This window comes from Dasypus novemcinctus, chromosome 10 (genome assembly GCF_030445035.2).
Source record: "Dasypus novemcinctus isolate mDasNov1 chromosome 10, mDasNov1.1.hap2, whole genome shotgun sequence".
In the NCBI taxonomy this organism is placed as follows: domain Eukaryota; kingdom Metazoa; phylum Chordata; class Mammalia; order Cingulata; family Dasypodidae; genus Dasypus; species Dasypus novemcinctus.
Window position 1 is genome coordinate 107,822,884 of NC_080682.1, and position 24,290 is coordinate 107,847,173.

General features: G+C 54.7%; 1 protein-coding gene across 1 annotated transcript in view; it reads right to left on the minus strand.

Annotated features, from left to right (window-relative positions):
• Nucleotides 1-2,261: 2,261 nt before the first annotated feature.
• The window catches only part of MAP6 (microtubule associated protein 6), a 105,355-nt gene continuing 83,326 nt past the window's right edge, over nucleotides 2,262-24,290 (minus strand). Inside the window, exons 2-4 of the mRNA XM_058305976.2 lie at nucleotides 22,708-22,921; nucleotides 20,598-20,794; nucleotides 2,262-3,392 (exon numbers count right to left, since the gene is read on the minus strand). Coding sequence (XP_058161959.1) covers nucleotides 2,411-3,392; nucleotides 20,598-20,794; nucleotides 22,708-22,921 — 1,393 coding nt within the window. The 3' untranslated portion in view covers nucleotides 2,262-2,410. The remainder of the gene's footprint in view (nucleotides 3,393-20,597; nucleotides 20,795-22,707; nucleotides 22,922-24,290) is intronic.

Consider the following 24,290-nt stretch of genomic DNA (forward strand, 5'->3'; position numbering starts at 1 on the left):
TGCAGGGAGGTATGGGGTGCCACCAGGAGGCCTCTCCCCTCTCCAGAGACCCCACCTTCCACCCCCCAGCTCCCCTCGTCCTCTGCTCATGTGCCCATCCCCTCCCAAGCCTGCCTGGCCGGGTGGGGAGGGTGGTGGCGTTGCCCCCAAGCGACTGGAGCGGTCCTGTCCCCACCCCCAGGCTGGCCGTGGTGGGTACGGGGAGCTGCCCGGGTTTAGCTGGATCTCAGAGGCTGCTGCCCCACACCCAGAGGCGCCCGGGGATTGGGAGGGGGAGATAATGGGTTGGGGAGGGGCTGGGAATGGCTGCCTGAGGTCAGATGGGGGTCCGGGGGTCTGTCCATCTTCTGCGTCCCTCTGCCCCAGCCCCGGGTGGGCGGCCCCGCTGACCTCCCCTCCCCGGGCCTTCCTTCTCCGCAGTGGAGAGCTGGGAAGCCCGGGTCTGCCTGGCTCCAAGCAGAAGCTGCCGAGCGCAGCGGCCACTCCTCGGTCCTCCCTGCACGCTCGGCTTTTGGCACTGGCTCGCCCTCTTCTGGCACCACAGGCCGCTGGTTTTCTCCTCGCAGCCTGGGCCAGCCCTTCTAGCTTCCTGCGTGTGCGTCCCTTCCCACCTCTCCAAGGCCTCCAGGGCTCTGGATGGGCCCACTTCTCTCCACCTGCGCACCGGTCCCGAGGGAGCTCCGCCTCCCCAGGTGAGGCCTCTCCCTCTCCAGGCGCTGGGCCGCCTCGTGTCCCTCCAGCTCAGCCTGCAGAGCTGCAGGCAGGTAGCCAGCGGCCGCCTGGGGTGTCCCCGAGGCCGCCCCCCACCTCGTTCTGCGCCCCTGAGAGGGCACCTGCGTGCCGTGGGGCCAGGCGTGTGGGTCAGAGAGAACCGACAGGAGGAGGGAGCTGGCTGTGCACAACACACTTGAGCCTCCACGGGCCTTTTCCTGTCCCTGTGGCCCCGAGCTATTAGCACTCACCTGGCAGCCAGCTCCTTGGAGCTGCTTCAGAACCTTGCTGGGAAGGAACCTCACAATGGGTGCGCGTGTGGCGGTGTAGACAGGAAACCCTGGTGCTGCTGTACGCGGGGTGGAGGGGGACCTTTGAAAGAGACCTTTAAAAGGCACTAGCATCCACAATGGGGACCATGGGGAGACAGCGTGGTGGGGGCAAAAAGTGAAGTGCTCCCCTTCCCCTCCCCAGCCCCCGGGGCTTGAGCTGTGTATTTAAAGGGGAAACCCCCCGGTGGCCTCGGGGCCCACAGCAGCGGGATCCCAGCTCGGCCCAAGGCTGAGCTTCAGCTCTGCGGTGGGCTCCTCGGCCTTCCTGCCCCCCAAGGCGCCGGCTCCCCGCTCAGGCCCACCGTGCTGGTGCCCGGCCCCAGCCCCCTCCCTCCCTGAAGTCCTGGTTATCGCTTCTGACAGCCCAGTTCTCCGCCCCAGGGACCTGCCGTGTGCCTCGGTCCAGCCTTCATGCACACCGGGCTCCTGTCCCTTCAGCACCGGGGCCTCCCCCTGCCCTCCAGCCACACCCGTGTTGCCCCATCTCCCCCTCCTGGGCTGTGCGGCGTCTTGTCTGAACTTGCTGCCACTTTCTCTGGGAAGCCTTCCTGGTGGCCCCAGCGGTGTCCTCTCCTCACTGTCCTCTTTGAGCCAGGCCTTCCCTTCACGAGTCTCGGGCCTCGCCCTGTGCCTCACTGTGTCCTAAGGCTGGGGCTTCTTTACCACGCTGAGCCGGGTGCCCGGCACTGAGCCTGGCTCAAAGGCGGTGCGAAGGAAAAGGCTGCTGCCTGAACTACGGACGGGGCCATCAGGCCTATTTTTTGATGCACCTGTCAGAGCTGTCCTGGACACTGAGCGAGGATTGGCAGATGGTAGGTTCCACCCTCGTAAGTGTCCTGGGACTTAGAACCCGAGGCCTAGGTTTTCTCCAGAAGTTTGGCCTGTGTGTGAGCTTTAAGACTGAGTCCTCGGGCGAACAACAGTCACCCAGGATTAACCTTGGGCTGACGGGGTCCCTGCTCCTGTCTCCTCTGCAGGCTGTAGCTCCGATCCCCCCGGCTCAGCCTGCTGGGATCTGGCACCCCTTGCCAGGCTTTCGTGGGATCTGATCCTGCCCTGCCCTTTCCCATCTCCTAGCCTTTCCTGCCCACTTCCGTCTCAGGCTGGGACGGTGCACAGGAGCCAGGAATTTCTGACTCCTCTGTCCAGATGGGCCAATGCACAGCCCTATGTGCCCACTTTGGCTGCGCATCACAGACATACACACAGAACCAGAAACACTGCTGGGCCAGAGTGACCATTTTTATTAGATTCCAGCAAGACTAGACAGTGCACATCTCATGCAGATTAAATATGTGTCTTCACCTCCCCTGGGAGAGGAGCGCTTTCACTGCCGGCCCCTTCACTGGCATGTCGAGGGGTGGGCATCAAGGGGAGCCTTCAATATATTCCACGTGGGGGGCAGTTGGGATCATGACTACGGGGGGAGGTGAGACAGTGGGCAGTGGTGGGCCCCGGGGGCCTTGAATCTTCAGAGGATCAGTGCCCACAGGACCTTGACCTTTTGCAGGTGCTGGCATCAGAGGCTCTTGATCTTTCAGAGGCGGGGGGATTGTAGGAACTTGATTCGTCAGAGGTTCAGGAATCACAGGACTTTGCTTCTTTGGAGGCTCTGGTTCCGTGGGACCTTGCTCTTGGACAGGTGCCACAACCACAGAATCATGATCCTTCAGATGCTCTGGGGCCACTAAACCTTGATTCTTTACAGGCTCAGAGACCACAGGACCTTGATTCTTTACAGGTGCGATCAGCATGGGACTTGGAGTCTTCAGATGCTCTAGGACCAGGGGACCTTGATTGTTGACAGGTGCTGGTAACAAGGAACCTTGATTCTTCACAGGCTCAGGGGCCACAGGACTTTGATCCTTTGGAGGCTCTGGTACTGTGGAACCTTGATTCTCAACTCTTGCTGGGATAATAGGACTTTGGCTCTGTAGGGGCACTGGGGCCATGGGACTTTGGTCCTTGACTGGTGCCAAGCTCACAGGACCTTCATTCTTTAAAGGCTCGAGGACCTCAACTGGTGCTGGGACCATGGGGCTTACATCCTTCAGAGGCCCCTGGACCCCAGGACTTTGGTCCTTCGGAGGCTCTGGGACCATGGGACCTTGGTCCTTTGGAGGCTCTGGGACCACGGGACCTTGGTCCTTTGGAGGCTCTGGGACCATGGGACCTTGGTCCTTGGGTGGCCCCGGGACTGTGGCACCTGCATCCTCTGGAGGCTGCTCTGGGACCACAGGACCTTGACCTTTCAGAGGCCCTGGGACCACAGGACCTGGATCCTTGTCTGGTTCTGGGGCTACAGGACCTTGATGCTGATGTGAACCACCGGCGGGTTGGATCGGGCTCCTGCAAAGGAGAGAGAGGAGGTCATTGCAAAGGACAGAGCCCAGGTCAGGGGTAGGGCAGAGCACAGATTGCCTGAGAAGTCTTGACCTAGTGGGGTCTGGGCACCTCTTTCAGAGAGCTGGGAGGAGAATCTGGTGTCCACGTTCTTAGTATAGAATGTGGGGTGGGGTGAGGGGCAGGCTCAGGAATCAGTCATTCAATGTGCTTGCCAATTGATTATAACCTGCACGTGGCACAGAGGGTGGGGCCCTGGTGACATGGCAGGACTGTAGCTGGACTCAGAGTCCCCCAGTGGGCATCCCTCCAGCCCATCCGCCCCACACTCCACCCTCCTTCTTCCTCCAGGCCCATCCTGGGAGCCCCTTTCTAGCTATCTACTAGGACAGCTGAGAAGCCCCTTTTGAGTGATCTACTGTTCCCTGGGCCTTCCAAGGTTCCCCGTCTTCCCGACTGTGGGAGGAGCAAGGAGTCCACGGTGCACCGAAGGGCAGGCAGTAGGAATGCCCCCTCCCCGCCAGCCCACCCCTACAATGAGTATTTTATCACTGACATTGTTTAGAACTACTGGCACATGATGAGAAAAAGAAAAAGCAGACTGACATTTAACTGGTTTTATTATTGCTTAAAAATTCTCTATAGACAACTTACCCCCTTATTCCCTCCCCTCAGGGGGACTACCCCCATCGACCCCCCCCTTTGGTAGGCGCCTAGCTGGAATTCCCCTTACAGGAAGTGAAGAGGCCCTGATGCCCTCACTCCACCCCTACTTCCAGGTTTGTCCTCTCCTTGCCTTCCTCTCCTCTCCTCAGGCCATGCCCTCATGTTCTCCTTGCAGCCCAGGGTCCAAGTTTCTCAGCAGAATCCTCATGGGCTGCTCCACCTGCCTTACTGTGGACACCTGGCCCGTCCCTTGCCCACTCCCACCGTGGAGAGCACGTGGCATCACTGAGACCCACGGTGCAGCCGGCCTGGAGCCCTGCAGTGTAGGTGGCAGGCTCCTTCCATACTGGTCAGGCTGAAAGGCATCACTCAAGAGGGACGGACGTTGCTCAGCCACCATCACAAGCCTTTGCTCACCTACAGCACATTCTGTTTTCCAGATCACTCCTTGGCATATCTCATTTCAGTGACACAGCAACCCTGTGAAGCATGCAGGGAGGCTGCTATAATATTATTCCTCCCCATCAGATGAAGTAACTGAGGTCCAAGTGCTGGCGGTGAGGGCAAGGGAGGGGCCTGCCTGGACTAGAGCCTGGGTCTTTCCCCTGTGCTCTCTCCCCTGCCGTGCGGGGCGTAGGCGGCTAGTATTATTCCTCTTCTACACTTTGTGACCAACCAAGTCTTTAAAACCACGTCAGCATCTTGGCAGTTCTTACTGGCTTGTAGGAAGATGTCTTATTCATTTACTAAAGCTGGTCCAATAAAACCTCTACATGGTAACCCTTTCTTAGTTCGTTATGGCTTAGTCTCCCTGGGTCCAAGATTGTAGTCGATTCATTGGATATTTACTCAAACATTTATGATGATTAGATATTATGTATGTAAAGCAACCTGCACCCAGGTATTATTAGGTAGTGTTATAACTATAAAGTAAAATTAGGGAGCAAATGTGGCTCAAGCAGTTGGGTGCCTGCCTCCCACATGGGAGGTCCCAGGTTCGGTTCCTGGTGCCTCTTAAAGAAGACGAGCAGATGCAACAAGCTGATGTAATGACCTGGTACAACAAGCTGACGAATGAGCAGACAAAACAACAGACATAATGAGCAGGGAAAGGAAGTGGCTCAAGCGGTTGGGCACCCAACTCCCACATGGACAGTCCCAGTGCCTCCTAAAAGAACACAAGCAGACAACAAGTGGACATAATGAGCATACACAATGAACAGACACAGTGAGCAGACAATGAGCTGACAGATGAGGAAGCCATCTTGGGGAGGCGGGAAGTAAAATTATACATATTTGGACTATTTTTGTTCTGAGGGGGCATCCAGACCTAGAAAGCTTTTTCCTCTGTATTTATTATCTTGAGCTACTAGCAGACTGGCATCTCTCAGCAGAGTGCACGTGGCACAGGCAGTCCACCTGTCCAGTCCCTCTGGAATCACTGTACGTGACAGTGGAGGAGAAGGGCTGGGGCAGCATCCTGGCTCAGCACGATGCAGCACAAGCTCTGCTCAGACAGATAAGGCTGAGTGCCGTCATTATGAGCTCAGGAGGAGAGAGCAGGGCAGGCCCATGCGATGCCTGCAGAACACAAGGGTGGCATCAAAATACCTCCAATAGTTGGGGGAAAATACCTCTGGCCATTGGTGGTTGACCAGAGAGGAAAAATAAGGGGAAGCGGACTTGGCCCAGTGGATAGGGCGTCCGCCTACCACATGGGAGGTCCGTGGTTCAAACCCCGGGCCTCCTTGACCCGTGTGGAGCTGGCCCATGGGCAGTGCTGATGCGCGCAAGGAGTGCCCTGCCATGCAGGGGTGTCCCCCGCGTAGGGGAGCCCCATGTGCAAGGAGTGCGCCCCGTAAGGAGAACTGCCCAGTGCAAAAGAAGAAAGTGCAGCCTGCCCAAGAATGGCACCGCACACACACAGAGCTGACGCAGCAAGATGACGCAACAAAAAGAAACACAGATTCCTGTGCCGCTGATGACAACAGAAGGGGACAAAGAAGATGCAGCAAATAGACACAGAGAACAGACAACCGGGGTGGGGGGTGGGTGGGGGGGAAGGGGAGAGAAATAAATAAATAAATAAATAATAATAAATAAATTAAAAAAAAGAAAAACAAGGCCCTACTTCAGAATCGAGTCAAGCAGGAAATGGATTAGCTGAATCGGGTCAGGTAGTGAAGCGACCTGGGTGGCTCACCCTGAAGGGGTGATGGAGCTGAGAGAGGGGACAAAAAGAGCTGATGAGGGCCTGGCTTGGGTTAAATCTACCCTGTTGGCAGAACAGAGACTCAGAGCCCCCTGGTGGCAAGAGACGATAAAGAGGGCCAGACTCAACCTGGGTGGCGAGACTCATTTCCTTAGGTGGTTGCCTGTTGGCTCCCAGGCCACGCTCCAAACTTGTGTGATGAGCATTCTCAGCAGCTGCCAGGCAGCCCCAAATTGGCCTGGGTAAGGGACTCTATCTTACTTTGGCAGGTAAACTTGTTTCCTTAGTGGGTCAGTGTCTTTAATCATAGGAAGGTTTAGAATTAAGATGAGAAATGATGAATGAAATCAAACCAAAATATTATGTTATTACGTTTTTAGAGATACTAAGTTTAGAAAAAATTTGGGTAGGATTTAGTCTGACAGTATTGGTAATGTTTAAGAGAATTTGGCGTATTAGAATATCTAACAGATGAGCTTTGGGATTCCAGTACAAAATGTGGAATAGAATAACTAATTTAGATTTGTATGTTATGTAGAAAGATATAAGCTCATTTCACAAATTTTGTAAATGATGTTGAAACTTTTACAACAAACCCAGTAGCCACCATATTTTCAAGCTTAATTCATTTTACACTATTTGTAATTTAAACTAGAAAATTAATTTAGATAATTTATATTATACATTTATAATTGGTAAAATATAATTACATAGTTATAAATTAAATTATACATTTAAATTATAATTTAAATTATAAAAGCCCCTTTGAAGGGGGATTGTTAAATATCACTAGATTTTTTGAATTTGCTACTCTTATAAATTAAACATTCATTTTTAAAGCCAAAGTGGTCTTGGTAGGTTTTTCTGTGCACGGAAATGCCCTCGAGGCACCAGAATACTGAGCTGCCGGGTCCCCACTCTGTGGGCCTGTGTTGGCTTCTGTGCAGCTTACCGCCTGTGAGCTCTTAGGCTATGCAACCAGAGTAGACCTCAGTTTCCTCGCCTGTAAAATGTGGATAACGATACCAACGCCCGGGATTATTACAACAACAGGGATCAGAAATCCCTGTTAGGCAGAGGTATGAAATCATAATATCTGTAGGGGTCTTGGGTGCATTCCATACGTCTGTCCACTGCTATAATAACTGCAATAACAGTTTACAAAGTGCTCCCACTCTCGCTCCCCGTCTCATTGGGCCCTAGCGCCGGCCGACCCTCGAGGCCTCCCCCTTCCCGTACTGCTGGCCGCCCGTCCCGTGCTCTCCCACCTGCTCCAATGCCACGTCTTTGTGTCTGCCTCCTGGACTGGCATCCTCCCCCATTTGAAGCCCTGCCCATTCCTGAAGGCTCAGCGCGGATCCCACCTCCTCGCCAGGGCCCCTGCATGTGTCTCTCCAAATGAGTTTTGCCTGGATCTCCCCTTTAGCACCATTTTGCAGTCTCTCTCCTCACTCAGAGGTGTCCCAGTTAGATGTCATTCCCCCGTTACACCGTGAGCTAGGCAGGGACTGCCGTCCTCACCGCAGCCTCAATTCTAGCACAGTACCCGGGACAAAGAAGGCCAAAGGAAAGATCTGTGGAATTGTGGCGCCACCCAGAAACGCAGAGCCCTTCAGCACTCTCAGCCCATCCATCAAGTTCCATCTCTTCCGGCTCCAACATTTCTCTCTTGAGTTTTCCCCCTACCCCTGCCCCATTCCACAGCTCCCTGAACCGCTGTCACAGCCTCCTAACGGGTAACCCTGCCCATCTCTTCTTGCTCCTTTCCAGCCACTCGGTCCGAATGCTCTTCCCCTAAAGCAAACCCGATCAGGCCCCCTCCCTGCTGGCGATCTTCACTGGCTCTCCTTGTGCCAGGGGTAAGGAGCAGACCCTGAGAAGGCCCACCTCGCGGACCAGCCTCTCTGGCTGCCTCCCCTGCCCTGCGCGCCCCAGTTGTCCCCCTGATCCCAGGGTTCGCTCTGTTTCTTTAGCACACCCTGCTCCTTCCCACGTCATGGCTTTTGCACAAGCTCTTTCCAACTCCTGGAACATTCTCCAGCTTCCTCGTCCCCTGGTTAAAGCCTGCTGGTCCTCCGGCTCTCAGTTTCCTGGAGCCCTTCCCCAGGGAACCCTCCCTGGCCCCCTGACCAGGCCAGCCCCCCACACAGGCCCTGGCCCTTCCTTTTCTAGCCCGCATCCCAGCTGATTACTGCTGTCTTTAGGATTAAAGTTCTCCCCACTAGCCCTATGTGGTCAGCGGTCAAGGCCCTCGTCAGTTTTGCATATCACTGTATCCCCAGAACCCAAAACAGTGCCTGACTCCCGCGAAGGCCCTGAATAAATATTTGTTGATGAGTGAATGAATGAGAGCCTTTTCTGGGCCAGGCCCTGTCTTACTTGCAAAATTTAATGTTCCAAGGTTACCTGAGCCACATGAAGCCTTAGACACCTGATTTTCTGCCCTTTTTCCTGTTTCCGTGGAGACAGGCAGTGCCTCCTGGGCCCGTCATCACCGACGTCATCCCAGACCCGTGCTGCCCCGGCGTCTGGAAGCTGATGCCTGCGCCCTGCTCTCGCTCCTCTGGAGAAATGGCGAAGCACCACTGATTCTGCTCTTGCCCGCAGTCCTAATCCACGATCCCTCCCACTGCCTCCAGATGAACCTCTAGGCGGCCCGGAGCCGGGACGGTGCGCAGGGCGCGGGACCCCTGCGGAAGTCGGGACCTGTGGACTCTGCTCTGGGGCTCCTGCCTTCACAGCGTGGGAGGGCTCCGAGGAAGGACCCCACGTTTCCTGAGCAATAGCTGAGTGCCCCGCGCAGGGCTGGGCGTTTCAGCCCGTGCCATCTCATGGATTTCCTGCTGTGGAGACAGTGCCCGATGGGCCTCGAGGCCAGAAGCACTGGGACGGCTGGCCCCCCACGTCCTAGCCATGGGATGTCCTCTCGGCTTCCTCATCTGTAAAGTGGGGGCTGTGGCACTCGCCCTCAGGGAGGATTTGTGTAGGTGAGCACTCAGGGCATACCCGGGACACGTGTTGTTTGGTAAATATTAGTTAGGAAGAGGGACTTAGTGATCTGGTCCAATTGTCTCACTCAACAGATGGCAAACCAGGCCCAGAGTGGGCAAGTGACTCTCCCAGAGCCACACAGCTGATGGCTAGTGGGTGCAGGAGGAAAACACAGGCCTCTCGGCTCCCCGGTGGGTGGGGGGATGGGCTGGAGCAAACGCATTCACAGCAAAGAAGGGCAGGAGGGACCGGGCTGCGCCCGCCGACAGCCCACGGAGGCCTGGCAGGAGGTGGGGGCAGTAGAGGGGCTTTTCACGGCATTGATCTCCTCCTACGGCCCCCACGGACCTGTCTACATGTCCACAGCTCCCAGGCACAGATGAAGCCTCACCGCAGGGACCGGAGATGCGGCCGCCCAAGTGAGGTCGCCAAAGAGACGGTCTTCGACAGGCTCGTTATTCTTAGGGGGAATGTGCAGGAGACGGGGCGTTCCCAAAACAAGAGCCCTGGCTCCTGCCTCTGTCCCCCACAGGACTGGGCCACAGCCCCTGTCTGAGCAATCACCCTGCTGTTTGGTGATTATCTGCCTTCCGCTGGACCGTGGGGCTGGATTTGGCTCCTCTTGGCCTGGTGGTATCCAGCACAGTGCCTGTAAGAGCAGGGCCTGGCTGATATTTGCGGGGTTTATGTCTGGTGTGAGGTTTTCCCTCTTCACTGCTTTTCCTTTTCTATTCACCTGTGGGGCAGGATCGCCTGAACTCCTGCCCTGCCTTAGGCCCTGGCTGGGGGCTCAGACCTGAGAACAGCCCCTCCTGCCCCAGCACCAGCAGGCTGAGGGTGCCGCCAGCCACGGCCCTGGCCTTACATTGGCAAAGGAGCCAAGTGGGCACTTTGCTAGAGAAGCCCTCCCTCTCTGTCCCCAAGGGCAGAACTCCACAGGGCCAGGTGGAAGAGCTGCAGGGCCAGGGGCCCAGCCCTGGTGGGTCCTCGGGGCTCCCGGTCCTCTGCTGCAGTGTCCCTGCCAGCTGGCCCCAGCTACTCACACAGCCCGGGGGTGGCCCCTGCCCGGCCAGGCAGCCGACTCCTGGAGGGCCCAGCGCGCAGACCCTGAGCGGAAACCTGCCTTCCGGTCAGCTCTGCCCCTCCCTCCCTGCCGCGGAGGCTGGGCTGTGCTCTGGGGCCCCCCTCTCAGCTAACGCTGTGCTGTCTGCCCCAGGATGGCCCTCGGATATTGGAAGGGGGCAGCGGTTGTGCCCCTGGTCTTGGCTTCTCTGGGCGAGACACTCCCCACAGTAGCTAGAGCCCGGCTTCCAGAGCCCGCCCTGCCTGCTCTCCTCACCGTGTGTTTCGGGCGGCTCCCGTCTTTGGAAAGTGCGACCCCTCTGAACCGAAGGCCAGATGACAGGCGTGTCTCTGAGGGGACCGCCCTGCGCTGCACAAGCTCTCCACCTTGAGCCCTTGGCTCCCCGAGCTTTCTCTCAGCCATGTCAGCGTCTGCGGCCACAGCGCCCCCCTCCCCACCTGCCTAGTCAATCTCTCCTCAGAGATTAGCTTCAGGTCCAGAGTCGCTCCCTCACTGAAACCACCTCTGACCCCCACCACGGTGCCCGGAGCAGTCCCCTCAGCCAGCCCCCTGCCCTGTGGCCTCGAGGCCCACGCCGCCTTCACGCCGCTTTCCTCCCGCCTTCCTTCCCTCCCGCCCGTCCCTCCTGCCCTCTCTCTTTCTCGCCTCCCCTCTCGCTTCCCTCCTTCCTTCCACAAACATTTCATAAAAAGCCTACTATGTGCCATGCCCTTGACTACAGTGGAGAGCCGGGGAGCACTAGCAGGGGGCTGGCGCACAGTAGGAGGCCTACATCCTGAATGAGGGTTTTACAACCCACATAAGCGGAAATCCCAACAGCCACATGTACAGGACAGACAAACGCTTCCCTATTTTGGGCTTCCTTAGCACCCTCTTTGTCTTCCTAAACTCTAACATCTCCTCAAGGTATCCCAAGAGGACTTTTCCATGTAGCATAGGATTTTCACAACTTTGTCATTAAGACCCCAGTCACCAGACACAGAAGATTAGAAAAGTGTAGTAAATTGCCGAAGGTCACACAGTGAGCCAGGACCTTAACCGAGGACGACAGACGTGTAGTTTGAGCTCTTTCCACTCTACAATGCCGCTCAGGGGCATGACGTCAGATACAGACTCCAGGCTTGTCTGCCAGCGTCTGAACTGGGCCTGCCTTCATGACCTTGACTTGGTTCTGCCAAGCCAGGAGGCTGAAGCCAATGACCTCTGCAGTTGTCCAGCTCAGAGCACCCCACTGAGAGAGGCGCCCTTTGGGGGACCAGCCCCTCCCAGCCAGCCTGGCCAGTCCTCCTTGGCCCCAGCGCCTCGTGTGTCTGTGGGCCCGCGGGTTGACCTCCTGACATTCAGCTGGCCCTGGCAAAGAAGGCTGTCCAGGAAGCAGCAGCACCCTGGCCCAAGAGCGCCTGTCCACACCGCCGCGCAGTCTGTACCTGTGCACCTGCCAACGCGGGCTGCCACCCAGGCTCACACAAAAGACTGTCATCGCCACAGGAAGAGTAACTAATACCACAGCCAGGAACAATGCTGCCACCACAAGGCTGAATTCTGGGTGGGGGGTGGTGAACTGTCCTGATCAAACTCACCATCTGCGACCTTCTTTTGACTCATTTTCCATAGATGGGAGTATTTAGAGTCAGTGAAGCTTTCAGAGCAAGAAGAGACTGCTGTTTCAGGGAGAGACACATCTTCTTTACAGCTGGGATCTTTTGAACTGTCTCAAGTCCTGGACAAGGAATGGGTTTCAGAGTCACCCACACCTGGTTCAAGTCCTGACTCACCACCTACAAGTTGTGTGACTTCGTTACTTAATCACTGAGTTTTGACTTCTTTATCTGTAAAACGGGGACGGTACCTAGACTCCATGGCCCTATTGTGAGGATTAAGTGGGATCGAGTGTGTAAAGGCCAAGTCAATGTCTGTTCTCGCCGCTAGGCTGTGCCACCCCTGGTGTACAGCGGTGGAACCGGAGCTGAGCAGATTGCTGGTGCGGGGTCTTTCTCCAGCACTCAGGCTCCACCCAGGTGCCATGCTCTTCTAAGCACAGGGAAATGATTGGACTCCCTGGTTTTCTGTCTTGTGACTTTGTTGTTCATAAATACTTTTTCTATAAGGTATTTAATTCTGCTGAGAAGAATTAAATAAATTCCCAGTTGTCTAATAAATATTTTAAAAAGCATCCTTGGTTGTTTTAACACCGAGAAGGTCAAGCCAAGGGCAAAGATGGTTGGCTCAACCGGCTGCCAGGAATGTGATAATCATGATAACGATCCTTTTAAAATGTAAAGTGCTGGACTACTACAATAATGGCTCGGTTTTTGTCCAGCTCTGTGCTCCTGGCAACTTGCAAATCAATTTTTGTCTCCTCCCCCACGACCTAAAGTAAAGGATGGCGTCTTGGGCAATTAATCAAAATTGGTTCCTTGTGTCCAGAGGGGATCACTTAAAATGACCAAGTAATTGTAGAAACGGGGTCTGTACCAGATGATTTATAGGGTGTTGTCAGAGAGGAGGGACCAGGTGATGGCCTGGGGGAGGGAAGCGGGCGGCAGGAACCAGCCCCGGAGGGGCCGCCTAGCTCCAGCTCCCACCCTGTGTGGGACCAAGGGTGGTCAGTGAAACTCACCAGGACATGAACTGTTGGCCAGGGTGCCCCCAAGCCATGAAACCACCGTTCATGGAGCACTTTCGCCTGCCTCCTTACTGGGCCCTCCCTACATTTCTGTGGATCAGAAACAGGTCTCCCTGGCTTTGGGAAATCTTAGCATCTGCCATCCAAACTTTGGAACCAAACAGATTCAGTAAACAGAGCATCCCTTGATGGCCAAACTCTTACTTGCTGAATTTCGGGACCAAATAGATAGGGGTAGTAATGGATATTTGTATTATTGTTATCTCTTTGAGGCTCAAAGAAATTAAGAGCCTCAGTCAAGGTCACACAGCTAGTAAAGAGGGGAGCTTGGACTTGGCCCCAGGCCTGGCGGTCTGATTCTGAGCCTTTCTGGACGACTTCGGCACCTCTCACCCACCCTGGGGTAAGGAGATCTGCACCGGGCAGGGCGTGGGGTTAGCCACCCTCTAGCCAAGAGTCCATGATTTTATGAAGTCAGGACTGTTTAGAAAAAGTGGCTACGTAAAGTTCAGAGGCGTGCCAACCCGAACAGAGGCTGTTGGCGACCCAGCCCGTGACTGCTCTGTGCTCCACCGATGCCAAGACCTCTCGCAAAACTGTAGAAGAAAGCCTCGAGGAGGCACCACCCATGGGACCGAGCTGGGTGGACCCGGTGAATATCACCATGCATTCACTCACTCACTTATTCATCCCACAAACACCTTAGTGAACATTATCTGTGGCGGGCGATGGGCCAGGAGCTAGGCCTCTAAAGAGGAACAGGACTCAGCCCCTGCCCCCAGGGAGCACAGCCTAGTGGGGACACACACACGAGCAGACGGCACAGCACATGCGGGACGTTCCGCGATGAAGACACACAAGGAGCGTCTTACCCAGCCTGGCAGGTGCGGGAAAGCCTTCCTGGAGCTGTCCCCTGAGCGGAGTCTTGAAGGATGAAGTAGGAGTTAGCCGGGTGGAGAAGCAGGAGAAGGGCATTCTGGGCAGGTGGGGCGGCGCGGGCACAGGCATGGAGGTGAGAAGCGGCATGGCGCGGGAGGGCTCGGCGGGCTTCTGTGGCCGTGAGCAGCCCGCGGATGGCTTTAAGCGCGATGGGACATGGTCAGAGTCGCATGTTCTCGAGATCCCTCTGGCAGCTTAAACCAGTAACGTGCTGGTAATCTAGTTGTCTCAGCACCTGGGGCTCCCTTGGCTCCAGATGAGAGGTCTCCGGTGGAGACAAGTGTATGCAATGCCAAATTAACGAGCAACTGAGGGCTGCTTATCTGAGCTCAAGAGACAGAAATTTAAGCTCAGTTCCACTGTTTGAAATAAAATGCAAAAACTGGGGGTATATGAACCAATGGCCCAGGTAATGGATGCCAGTTTAATCCCTGTATCTCCAGTACAAAGGAGAGTAATGAATGAAAAATCTGTTGGCCCATTCTATATTAAACAACCGTACATTTTGGTACCCAGAGAAGAAAAACTATATATTTAGCTGCATTGATTGGGCAAGTCAACCGAAACGTTTGAGTTGTATGTGAAGATCTGATCCAATTCCTGTTTTCTGCTAGATTATATCTGGGTCCCAAGATTTAAAGAAGATACTAGGGGAGCTCGTAGGAGAGCCTGTGATGGCACCACCAGAGTGTGGCTCTGTCGGGTGTGGGGCTGGTTTAGTGACGAGTCTGACTTGTTGGAAACCTGGCTTATCTCAGGCCAGCCCAGACCCCTTCAGGTGAAGGGCAGAAAGGGCCTGGGCTCTGGGGCAGCAGACCTGGGCTCCTTCCTCCACCCCTCCGAGCTGGATCGAGCTGCCTGACACCCGTCTTCCTTGAGCCTCCCTTTCCTCATCTGTTACCCGGACAAACGCTGCTTCATAATATCAGAGCGTTCAGTGGACAGCACAGAAAGAAATGCTTTGTACAGCAATCAATAAATACAGTGGGTTAGAATATTATCTTTAGGTCTGTGGACTCAAGGTAATTCAATAGCTGGGATTCTCGATAAGCAATCTTAATCAGAGCGCTGGCCTCAATAAACTTCATATACTGCCAGAGACCACTAACAGGTAAATATCTATTTATCAGAAAGATAATGAAAACATACATTTTAAGTACTCTAAAGGGAAAGGGGAGGGCCTGGAGGGTCGTGTATTTAGTGCCCACTGTGGGGCCCCCTGAAGCCATCGTGCCGTTTCATCTTCGCCATGCTCCTTGGAGGAGCGTATGACTGCCCCATTTTCAGAGGACAACAAGGCTCAGAGACGTAATGTGACTGACACAGGGCTGCACAGCCAGGACTGATTTCTACCCACAAAGACTGTAAATGCTAACGTGCCCTGCAATGCTGCGCAGGGTCCCCACAGGACACTAGCACAGGAACGGTGGATGCTCCTGTTCCCATCGTGTTCTAGTGGGGCCGAGGTGTTGTGAGGATGTGTGCGTCCAGGGCAGTGGGAGGGGAGAGGTGTGGCGCACACATTTGGTTCTGCCAGAGCGGCCCCTCAGGGGAGCTTGGTTCTACTGCCCCGCTACAGCTCCCCGGTCTGGGTGGTCTTGGCTGCCCCTTCGACCTTCACTGGAGGTGGGGGCGGGCTTTGCCCTACCTGCAGATCATCCACAGGGGACGTCCCCAGGGAAGCTCTGTACACCTGTGCGTCTGAAAATCGGACCTGCTTCATGAGATTTTAGCAGTAAAAGGACCTTGAAACCGCAGTGACACGCTAAGGGAGCCCCAGCCTTTGTGAGATGGGACTCGACCCTTCCCCAATCTGTGAGAAGCAGCTTATACATTTTTAAATCCTAGCGAAAAAGAAAAGAGAAAAGAATTTCACTACGAACACACAAACACTAAGGCAGAATTAAAATACATTTATAACTAATTTAGCAGCAGTGACTTGTTTTAAGAGCAGAGGGCTGGCTTTACTTTTGTTGGCTGTTTTAGAGAAGCACCGGCAGCGAGGGGCTATCTGTTTGCCTTCTGGGCCTTAGGCCAGCATCGGGGGGCTTGGCAGAAGCCACGGGCCTGTGGGGCTGAGTGAGGCCTGGTCACGTGGTCACGTGGCCACGTGGGCAGGGCAGTGAGGCTGGCCAGGCCCGGCCCCCGCCCTCTCCACCTCTCACCCTCTCTCTGCTTCTGCGGGTGGATCTCACTGCCAGTCTCTTAGGCCATTCTCAGTATTTTCAAATGTGTGATTTCTGGGTGTCTTTGACTCTCTGTGCGTGCGTCTATTTCTACTCTCTGTTACTCTCTGTTCTTTATTTTCCCATTTCAATTCCTGTTTCTCTCTCTCTCTTAACTGATCAAAAGAGAGCTGAATAATAAACTTAAAAAATTTTTTTTAATTCTTTTTTAAAATATACGTTTATGTATTTGCCTTATTTCCTGAACAGTATTTTGTCCAATATTGCCTCGCACAAAAGCAGGCAGGTGGGTGGAATGTGTTCTCTTCATCTGGAAAATAAACCCCGAGTGGCCTCCGTTGATGTGGCCTCCACTGCCTGCCCACCCCGGCCCAAGCCAGAGATCCAGGACAGGCAGGAGAACACGAGTCCCACCTGCAGCTCCTGGCCCAGAGCGAGAGGAGCTGTGATGGCTGTCCCAGGTGAGGGTGCAGGTGAGAAGCGTGAGGGCGGGAGCATGCCAGGGGTATGGAATGGAGGTGCCCGCCAGCACCCTTCCACCCACCCTCCGATGACCGAGCTCTGCCACTGCCCAGCCCTGGTCTCACTCCTGCCCCAGAACTTCCCCGGCGTCTGGACCCTCCACCCCTGTGCTCGTGAGGCTCCTTTGCCCCCTCTGGCCCCAGCCGCAAGGCCAGCAGCTGCCCACCTGCTCAAGTCCTCCCTGACCCACAGAGCTGGCTGAAGGAGCTGCCTTCACGCCCCAGGATCAGAGGCTAGGCTTCGGCGCAGCGCCGGGCACCTAAAGGTACTCAGCCAGCACGAGCTGGGCCAGGGGAAAATCTTGTCTTCTGCTTTAGCAGAAGGATATCGAAGTAGACAAAGGTGGCCCAAGCTCGGAGGCCCCCGCCCACACCCCACAGCCTCTCATCCCAGGCCCATAGACCTGCCCCTGCTTGCCCCGCGCATCCTAATCCCAGCCCATTCCCAGGGCCCTCTCCACCATGCAGCCTTCTGTGATTGCCCACCTTAGGAGGAAGAAATCACTTGTCCCTCATCTGAGCTCCCAGCCACCTGACCTGTTGTGACCTTCTCTGGGCCTCTCGTACGGCTATATCGGCTCCCTCCCCAACTCGTGTTAGGCACCCCCGCACCCTGCACAGCGAGCCAGCTCCGGAGGGTGGAACGTCCCAAACGGCCAAAGTAAGTAAAGGCATCTCTGTCCTCCCTGGGGAAGAGGACAAGCCAGGACCGACAGGAAGGGGGCAGAGGGCCGAGCCCGGCCTGCCCGCATGGCGAGGCGGCGCGGGGGCCACTCGTCCCCAGCAGCGCGGCGTGAAAACGTTACACTACCTTGTTGGCCAGTGGGTCTCCCGGTGCATCTTCGCCTGTCCCACACTTAGCTCTGACTGCTTGCCATTAGTGTCTGAGAGGCAATCTAAAAGAGTCAAGCTGCATTACGGAGGCGCCCCGGACAACCGCAGGGCACAGCGCCTCTCGTGGAGAGTGGCTCAGATGGCGAGGGTTGGTGCCTTCCAACCTGGGCCTCACCAAGGAAATGAGATCAAGAAAGTGGTGTTCGTCTTTAGCGTTTATTTATAATTGGAAAAACTGTTCGTTTGGTTGGTTTTTTTTTTTTTCTGAGCAAGCACAGGCCACAAGCACGTCACAATCAATTGGCTATACATGAATATCTCGGTCATTCTCTTACTAACAGCAGGAGTGGAGATAGCATCGAGAGAGGTGTGCTCTACACGTTACATAGACAATCTGTGGTATGCAACAAAACCCAGGCCACAAAATTGTAATTAGACACTTCCTGTCTGCCTCAGAGAGGCAAAGGCATGTGGGCTGCAGGGGAGCACGGGACGGAGAACAGAAAGCTGCAGGGGAACCGGCCAGGGTTTTGCGGATGATTTTTGCAGGTGGGCGAAGCAGAGGAGAGGGAAGCGTCAGTCCTGACTCTCTTGCCGGGGATGCATAGGGAAATGTAGAACAATTGGGGCAGAACAGGTATTGGAAGCTTGGTCACCTTCGAAGAGGCAAAACCCAAACGCTGCTTATGAAACCAAAGCCAGCTTCAATCAGTGTTTATCTGTAAACAGTAGAAATCAAAGGGAAGTTTCTTGCCAGTGAAGTGACACATTCAAGAGTCAAAGTGAACTACAAAGGGTTTCCTTGGGGATGGGGGTGGATATTTGCGTTAAAAAGATGGGGACACCGAAGGGTTGAAGAAGACACTGCGCAGGTTGGTAAAGCCTGGCTGGGGCGGGGTAACCAGCCTGGTCCCGGGGCTAGAACTTTGTCCCCCTCTCCGTGAGGCGGGGAGAAGAGCCTGTGGGGTCCTCGTGGCTAACTCTCCTCTTGGGGCAACACCACCCTGAGTCAGACGCAGGGCTCGAGGCCTCTGCCTCCTCCCGGGTGGGCTGCTGTGGAGACAGACTTCCTCGTGTCCCTGCCACGCCTGGCTCTGTCAGGCGCCGCCTCAGGAAGTGTCTGCGGAGGGGACAGCCCCCCCGTGCTGGGGAGACTTGGATCGACTTGTCTTTCCTCTGCCAACAAATACCTGGCTATGCTACGGAGAAATCTGAACCGTGGCTAACGTCGACGCGTCTGACTCGTGCCAAATCTTGAGAGAATGAACATAAGTCTGCAAAATCTGGGTGGAGTGAAGACCACGTCTTCACTCCGGTTAGTGTGGAGATGAGCTGGCGAATCGCTGGGTGCAGCACTGAGATGGGCGCTCGTCATCTCTATCCCTATGTCTGAACGTGTGACTCCTGCGCGCTGACCCGCACCACCGCTGCCCACCCCCTCACGGGTCGGTCTCCTGAGGTGGAGAGGAAGGGGCGGCAGGGGGACGGAGCACTGCCTCGCTGGGGCCCTGTTCTCTTAGGGAGGAGGGCCCGCGTGGCACCTGCCGACTTAATTTTGAAAGACTTCTCCGTCAGCTCCAGCCTGATGAGCGAAGTGGTATAAATGGAGACCGTGCTGGCTGAGGGGTCCGAGGAACGGTTTGCGGGGTCTTGGCGGGAGGACCTGACGGACTCCGAGGTAGGGAACCGTGAGGCCTTCACTCTTGACCGCTCGCACCACGAGAGAAGAGCTAGGCTGAGCGGAGGCTCCGTGCCGTACGGCAGCCCGGCAGTCTGGAAGCGCTGGGGACAGTCGGGACGGCATGGACGTAGGAAAGAAAGAACGTGCCGAGCAACACACACGTCACGACGCTGGGCATTCGCGAATGTCACTTTCTTGGTTGATACCTGGGGTCGCTCGTCAACATTGGGGTTCTTCTCACAACTCCCTAATTCCTACAAACAACTCGAGCATGGCTAAAATGGCGCTTGCCAGCCCTGGGGGCTTTGGCCACACAGACACACAACACAAAACACGTGGAGAGCTGCTCTGACTCATCACCGAGGTCAAAATGCTTGCTAACCACTTAGGAGGAAACTCCCCTGGCCTTGAGCTAAGTCACGGGCATTTTCCCCCTGACCTGAAGCTCAGGCACCCTTTGCCCTCTCTGAGGAAAAGGGCAAGAACACTTCAGAAAGGGAAGAATAAAAATCACCACACTTGCCACTATATCTACTTTCCACCTTGTGTTCCTTAAAAGCAAGAAAGTCACGTTATAAATACACCATCCCTACACCTTGAACTTAAACCAGTTGCTCTGCAAAGCGGACAGCACTGGATAGGTAATCTACCGAGGGTAACGGAGGAGAACGTCCTCCTCCTTTTTGGTGATCTTCTTAGCACGTCTAGGATGTACCTAAAACACCTAACCTTTTTACCACCCCTGGCTTGGTTTTAGTCGTCAGTGGCACATCTATGACTCGATATTCACTTTAAAGCCCACTGAAGGGAACTCAATAGTCACACACTTCTAACACAAGATTCTATTTTTAAAAATCGCTTAAACCTAACACACTCAACTCACTCCATTTCATTGGCATCAAGGCCAGGTTTTTTTTTTTTAATTAGAAAATTTTTTTAAACTATGTCCATCGATTTGGTCAATTGCTGAAGCCCAAACTGAGCTTCTGTAGCACACAATAATTCTCTGAATTTGGGAGAAGGACACGCCTCAAGTGTAAAATTGATCACTGAAACAGATCTTGAGGAAGAACAGGAGTTGGACGCCCCACAGACATTTCCAAGCATGGCCAGGAGGTTTCCTCTGCAGCCATCTTGGAAGTGCCCCTGCAGCCCTCCTCCTCAGCATGCAGCCTTGGCTGACAGGGCAGGCACAGCTAGTGAGCAGCGCTTCCTGGAGTTCCAGGGTTCCAGGCCTGAGGGCGCTGCCCAGGCCTTCTGGCCTGGGCTTGGAGGGGAGGCATGTCATGCCATCCTGAAACAGATTCCTCCATCCAAAGAAACCAGACCAAAGAGCCCCTGGAACACTCAGGACCAAGGCAGATGAGAAGCCTCTAATTAATTTTGTGGCCTTTTTTTGTTTGTTGTTTTTTTTTTTTTTTTTAAAAAAAAGAGAAAAAGAAGAATAAAAGGAAAGTGCAGTGAAATTTACTCTTTAGCCTCAGCCAGTTTATTGTTCATCTCTTTACTTTGCTCCTTCTCGTCAGGTTTGACGGTGCTGGGGCCCTCCGCGCCCTTTTTCTTGGCGCCCCGGCCCGACGCCCCCTGCTTGTCTTTGGCCTTCCTCGGGGGCTTATGGCTCGCTGAGGTCTTTTTTGGTTTGGAACTCTGAACACTAGGTTTCTCCACCTGCACGGAGAGACAGACCACAAACACAGAAGCACAGGAAGGGGGGGAGCAGGGGAGAGAATTACAGAGAAGACACTGTTAAGGAAGGAATAATGTAAGGATCCAATTCCACACTGCTGGGGCACGGGGCACAGTGCCTTCACGGACCTCGGGCCGTTTGGCTTCTCCCATCTGAACTCCCTGGCCGGCCGTTTTGGCGACACTCACCGGCCACCCTGGCTTCCTGGCCCTGCCAGCCTCAACCCCGGACTGCCGCTGGTGGTGGACTAGAGAGAGCTGAGCGGCATTTGCATGCCCTCCCCGCGGCAGGTTATACCTCATCCCTCTGCCCAGCTCAGACGCGGGCATGGGATTTGCTTTAGTCCATGAAACGTGAGCAGCGGGAAGGCGGGTCGCCTCCAGGCAGGGGGTTCAACAGGCAGCCTACGCTTTTTTCCTGCTGCCACAGAGAAAGGCCGCGCACGCCCAGAGTCCCGCACTGGAGATGCCAGGATGAGGAGCGCAGCCGACCTGCGACGGGCAGGTGTGAATGAGAAACAGAGCTTGGCTGACCCTAGACGCAGAGGTTCTAGGGTTGACTGCTGCAGCACAAGCCGGCGCCGGCCGCTGGGCTCGCCTCCCCAGACGCTCCGGGCCGGGCGCTCCCTAGCCTTCAGCGCTGCTCCGCCGCCTGCCTGTCCTCCTCTCTGGCTGCTTTTCTCCACCGACCGCTTCCCCCACGCCCCGGGGAGAGCACTTCCAAGTCCACCCCATGCTCCCCAAGCTTCCTCTTGCAGCTCTGCCTCCTCCTTCTCAGGAACCGGCCTGGCCTTTTCTTTCTCAGAGAACTCTGGAGCTGTTCCCTCCGGGTCTGACCCCCCTCTCATTTCATCTCCAGATCTGCTTTCCCTCCCCTTGAATCTTCTTTCGTCCAAGGCCAACCCCAGGCCCTGGGTCCCACCTCATGTGTGGACAGAGCTGACGCTGAGGCCTGAGGTCCGGTGGTTGTGAGTCCCCCTGACCTGTAAATAAGGTAACCATCGTCTTGGTTTGCCTGGGACCGAGGGGCTCCCCGGGACATGGGACCTTCGGTGCTACGACTGGAAGAGTCCAGGCAAACTGATTGCTCCCCGTATCTGTAAGCTGGTCCTGGATATATGGGAAACTTGCCCGGAGTGCAAGACCGTAGGGCAAAAGCAGGAAAAAAGGCTATTAGGTTCTAGAGCAGCACTTTGCAGACTTTTCCTGCTCTTATATACAGGAGAGCTGATCTGTACACAATTCCATGGGACCTGACGAGAGAGAATAAGCGAGGCGGCTTGCATGTTTGAATCCTGCTTCACCTGCTGGATCTCCAACAGTTCTTTCCTGCTCATGAAAGCATCCTGGGATGCAAATAAGGCAGAGGAGTGTTACTGTAGGAAAACCCCTGAAGCCACTATAATTTACTTATTGATGTCATATCATGGGCACACTGTTTACTGTAGTCACAAATCCCTGGGAACCTAGCTGGCAGCTGCTGTGGCAGGCTCGGGACTGACCGAGGAGGCAGGCCGGGGCAGGCAGGAGCCAGGCCAGGCTGCCCGCAATCTTGGGCCACGCTCGTTGGGGGCAAATGCAGTTCTTTTAAGACAAGGGAATTTAGGGGTTAGGTGAGATTTTCTGCCACTTGTTTTCTGGGTTTCTCGAAACCAGAAGCTAAGTTTCTCTGGAAATCTGTCCATCATTAAGCTGTTAATATTTTAGGTAACGTTTCTTTCTAATCCCCTTGAATTTAACAAAGTTTCATTTTGAAGACACCCCTCTGTCTCAGGGTAGTACAGAGGAAAGGAGGGATTTTACAGACTCCCTTGGGGCTGGGCCAGGGGTGGCAGTGACCCTCCCCCCATACACTGCCACAGTTAGCCCTTCCACTGCCCACCACCCCGCCTCACCTTTGGGGGCTCCTTGAAAGGCTCGCTGTAGAGGCTGCGGATCCGCCTGCGCTCAGTGACCTTAGTCTCGGCAGACGCGGGCTTACTGGGCTCTCCCTTGAACTCGGCACTGTAGCTGGTCTCGTGAGCCATCTTATCATCCGGGGGCTTGTACTGGGGCTTGGCTTTTATGGGTTTCACAGGCTTGATGTCTGTCCACGCTCTGAATTCATTTCTGTGAATCAAAGAAAGTAGAGGTGAAATGGTGCCTCCTATGCCTGGAAGCAGCTCTAACCCTGGGCCACCAACACAGCAAGCTCTCAGTGTTTGTGGGACCGGCTGGGAGGTGCCTGAAGAGTTAGCTTCACCCTGTCGTCAAAGATACGTTCAGGTTTTCCTTCTGCAGTTAACGGAGGCTGCGGCAGGAGCAGCAGGACATTGGAGGAAGAGCCCAGGCTGCCAGCTCTAAGCCGTGTCATCACAGACAGGTAATGCTAAGCTTTGGACCTCATTTCCCAATCTGTAAAATGAGGCAGATAAAACCCAACCCAGTAAGTCATTTGTGAGTTCAAAAAATACTGTTGAATGCTTGCTCTGTGCCAGGCTACAGAGTTGAGAAAACTAAATGAGATGATGAATTCTGCACAGTGCCTGGTGTGCTGTGGCCGATCAACAAATGCCAGTTCCCTTTGCCCTGTTTCCGTTTTGCTACCAGTCTCCTGCAGGATGGTTGCTCCTGGTGGGTAGCAGAGGGCTGGCTTCGTACAGTGCCAGAACTTTAACGGTCTTAATCGCTTTGGCTGAAAAGCCTATAAGATACCTAAATACTTGCAGATTTTAACTAAGAATAAATATCCTGAGTATAATTTAGATGTCACAATGAGGACCTGTGTTGGGATACGCTTGTGTAGGAGGTGTGAATGGCTTCTGGTTCTTTTTTTTTTTTTTTTTTTTAATTTTTTTATTTTTTATTGACTTTGTAATAATATTACCTTAAAAATATATATGTGAGGTCCCATTCAACCCCACCCCCCCACCCTGGCTTCTGGTTCTGACACACTGAAAGACCCTCATCTGCTGCTGTTTTTGAGTCGATGTGTCAGGTTTCTTGTCTGCAATGGTCTCTCTGGTGATGTTTAATCAACCGTGACTCTTCTGTGATAGGGCTGGAGAGCCATAGAGTAAGATCAAAACAGCTTCTGACGGAGGCCACAGGCGCATGAGATGCGCTGCAGCGTCCTGTGCTCCCGAGGCCTTTCTCAGGTCTGGCCTCACCTGAGGGCCTCACCTGGGGGCCTCACCTGGCGCCATGCTCTTACAGGTCTGAGCAGCTATGCTGTGCAAGGGGAGGAGTAAGAGACTGTCTCTGGAGTTGGGCGCTTCCGATACCCTCCTTCACCCCCGCTGGTCACTCCCTCCTTCGTGGAGGGGCTCAGGGATGAGTGCCAGAGACTGGAGGCCACAGGGACAATGGGAAGAGCTGAGATTGTGACAGGGACACAGGAGTTCCTGGCCTAGCACTGCCTCTAATTCGTTGTTGAGCAGACCTGTCTCCTCTGTGAGCCTTAGTTTCTCCATTTGTAAAATAAGAGAAGTAGACTAGA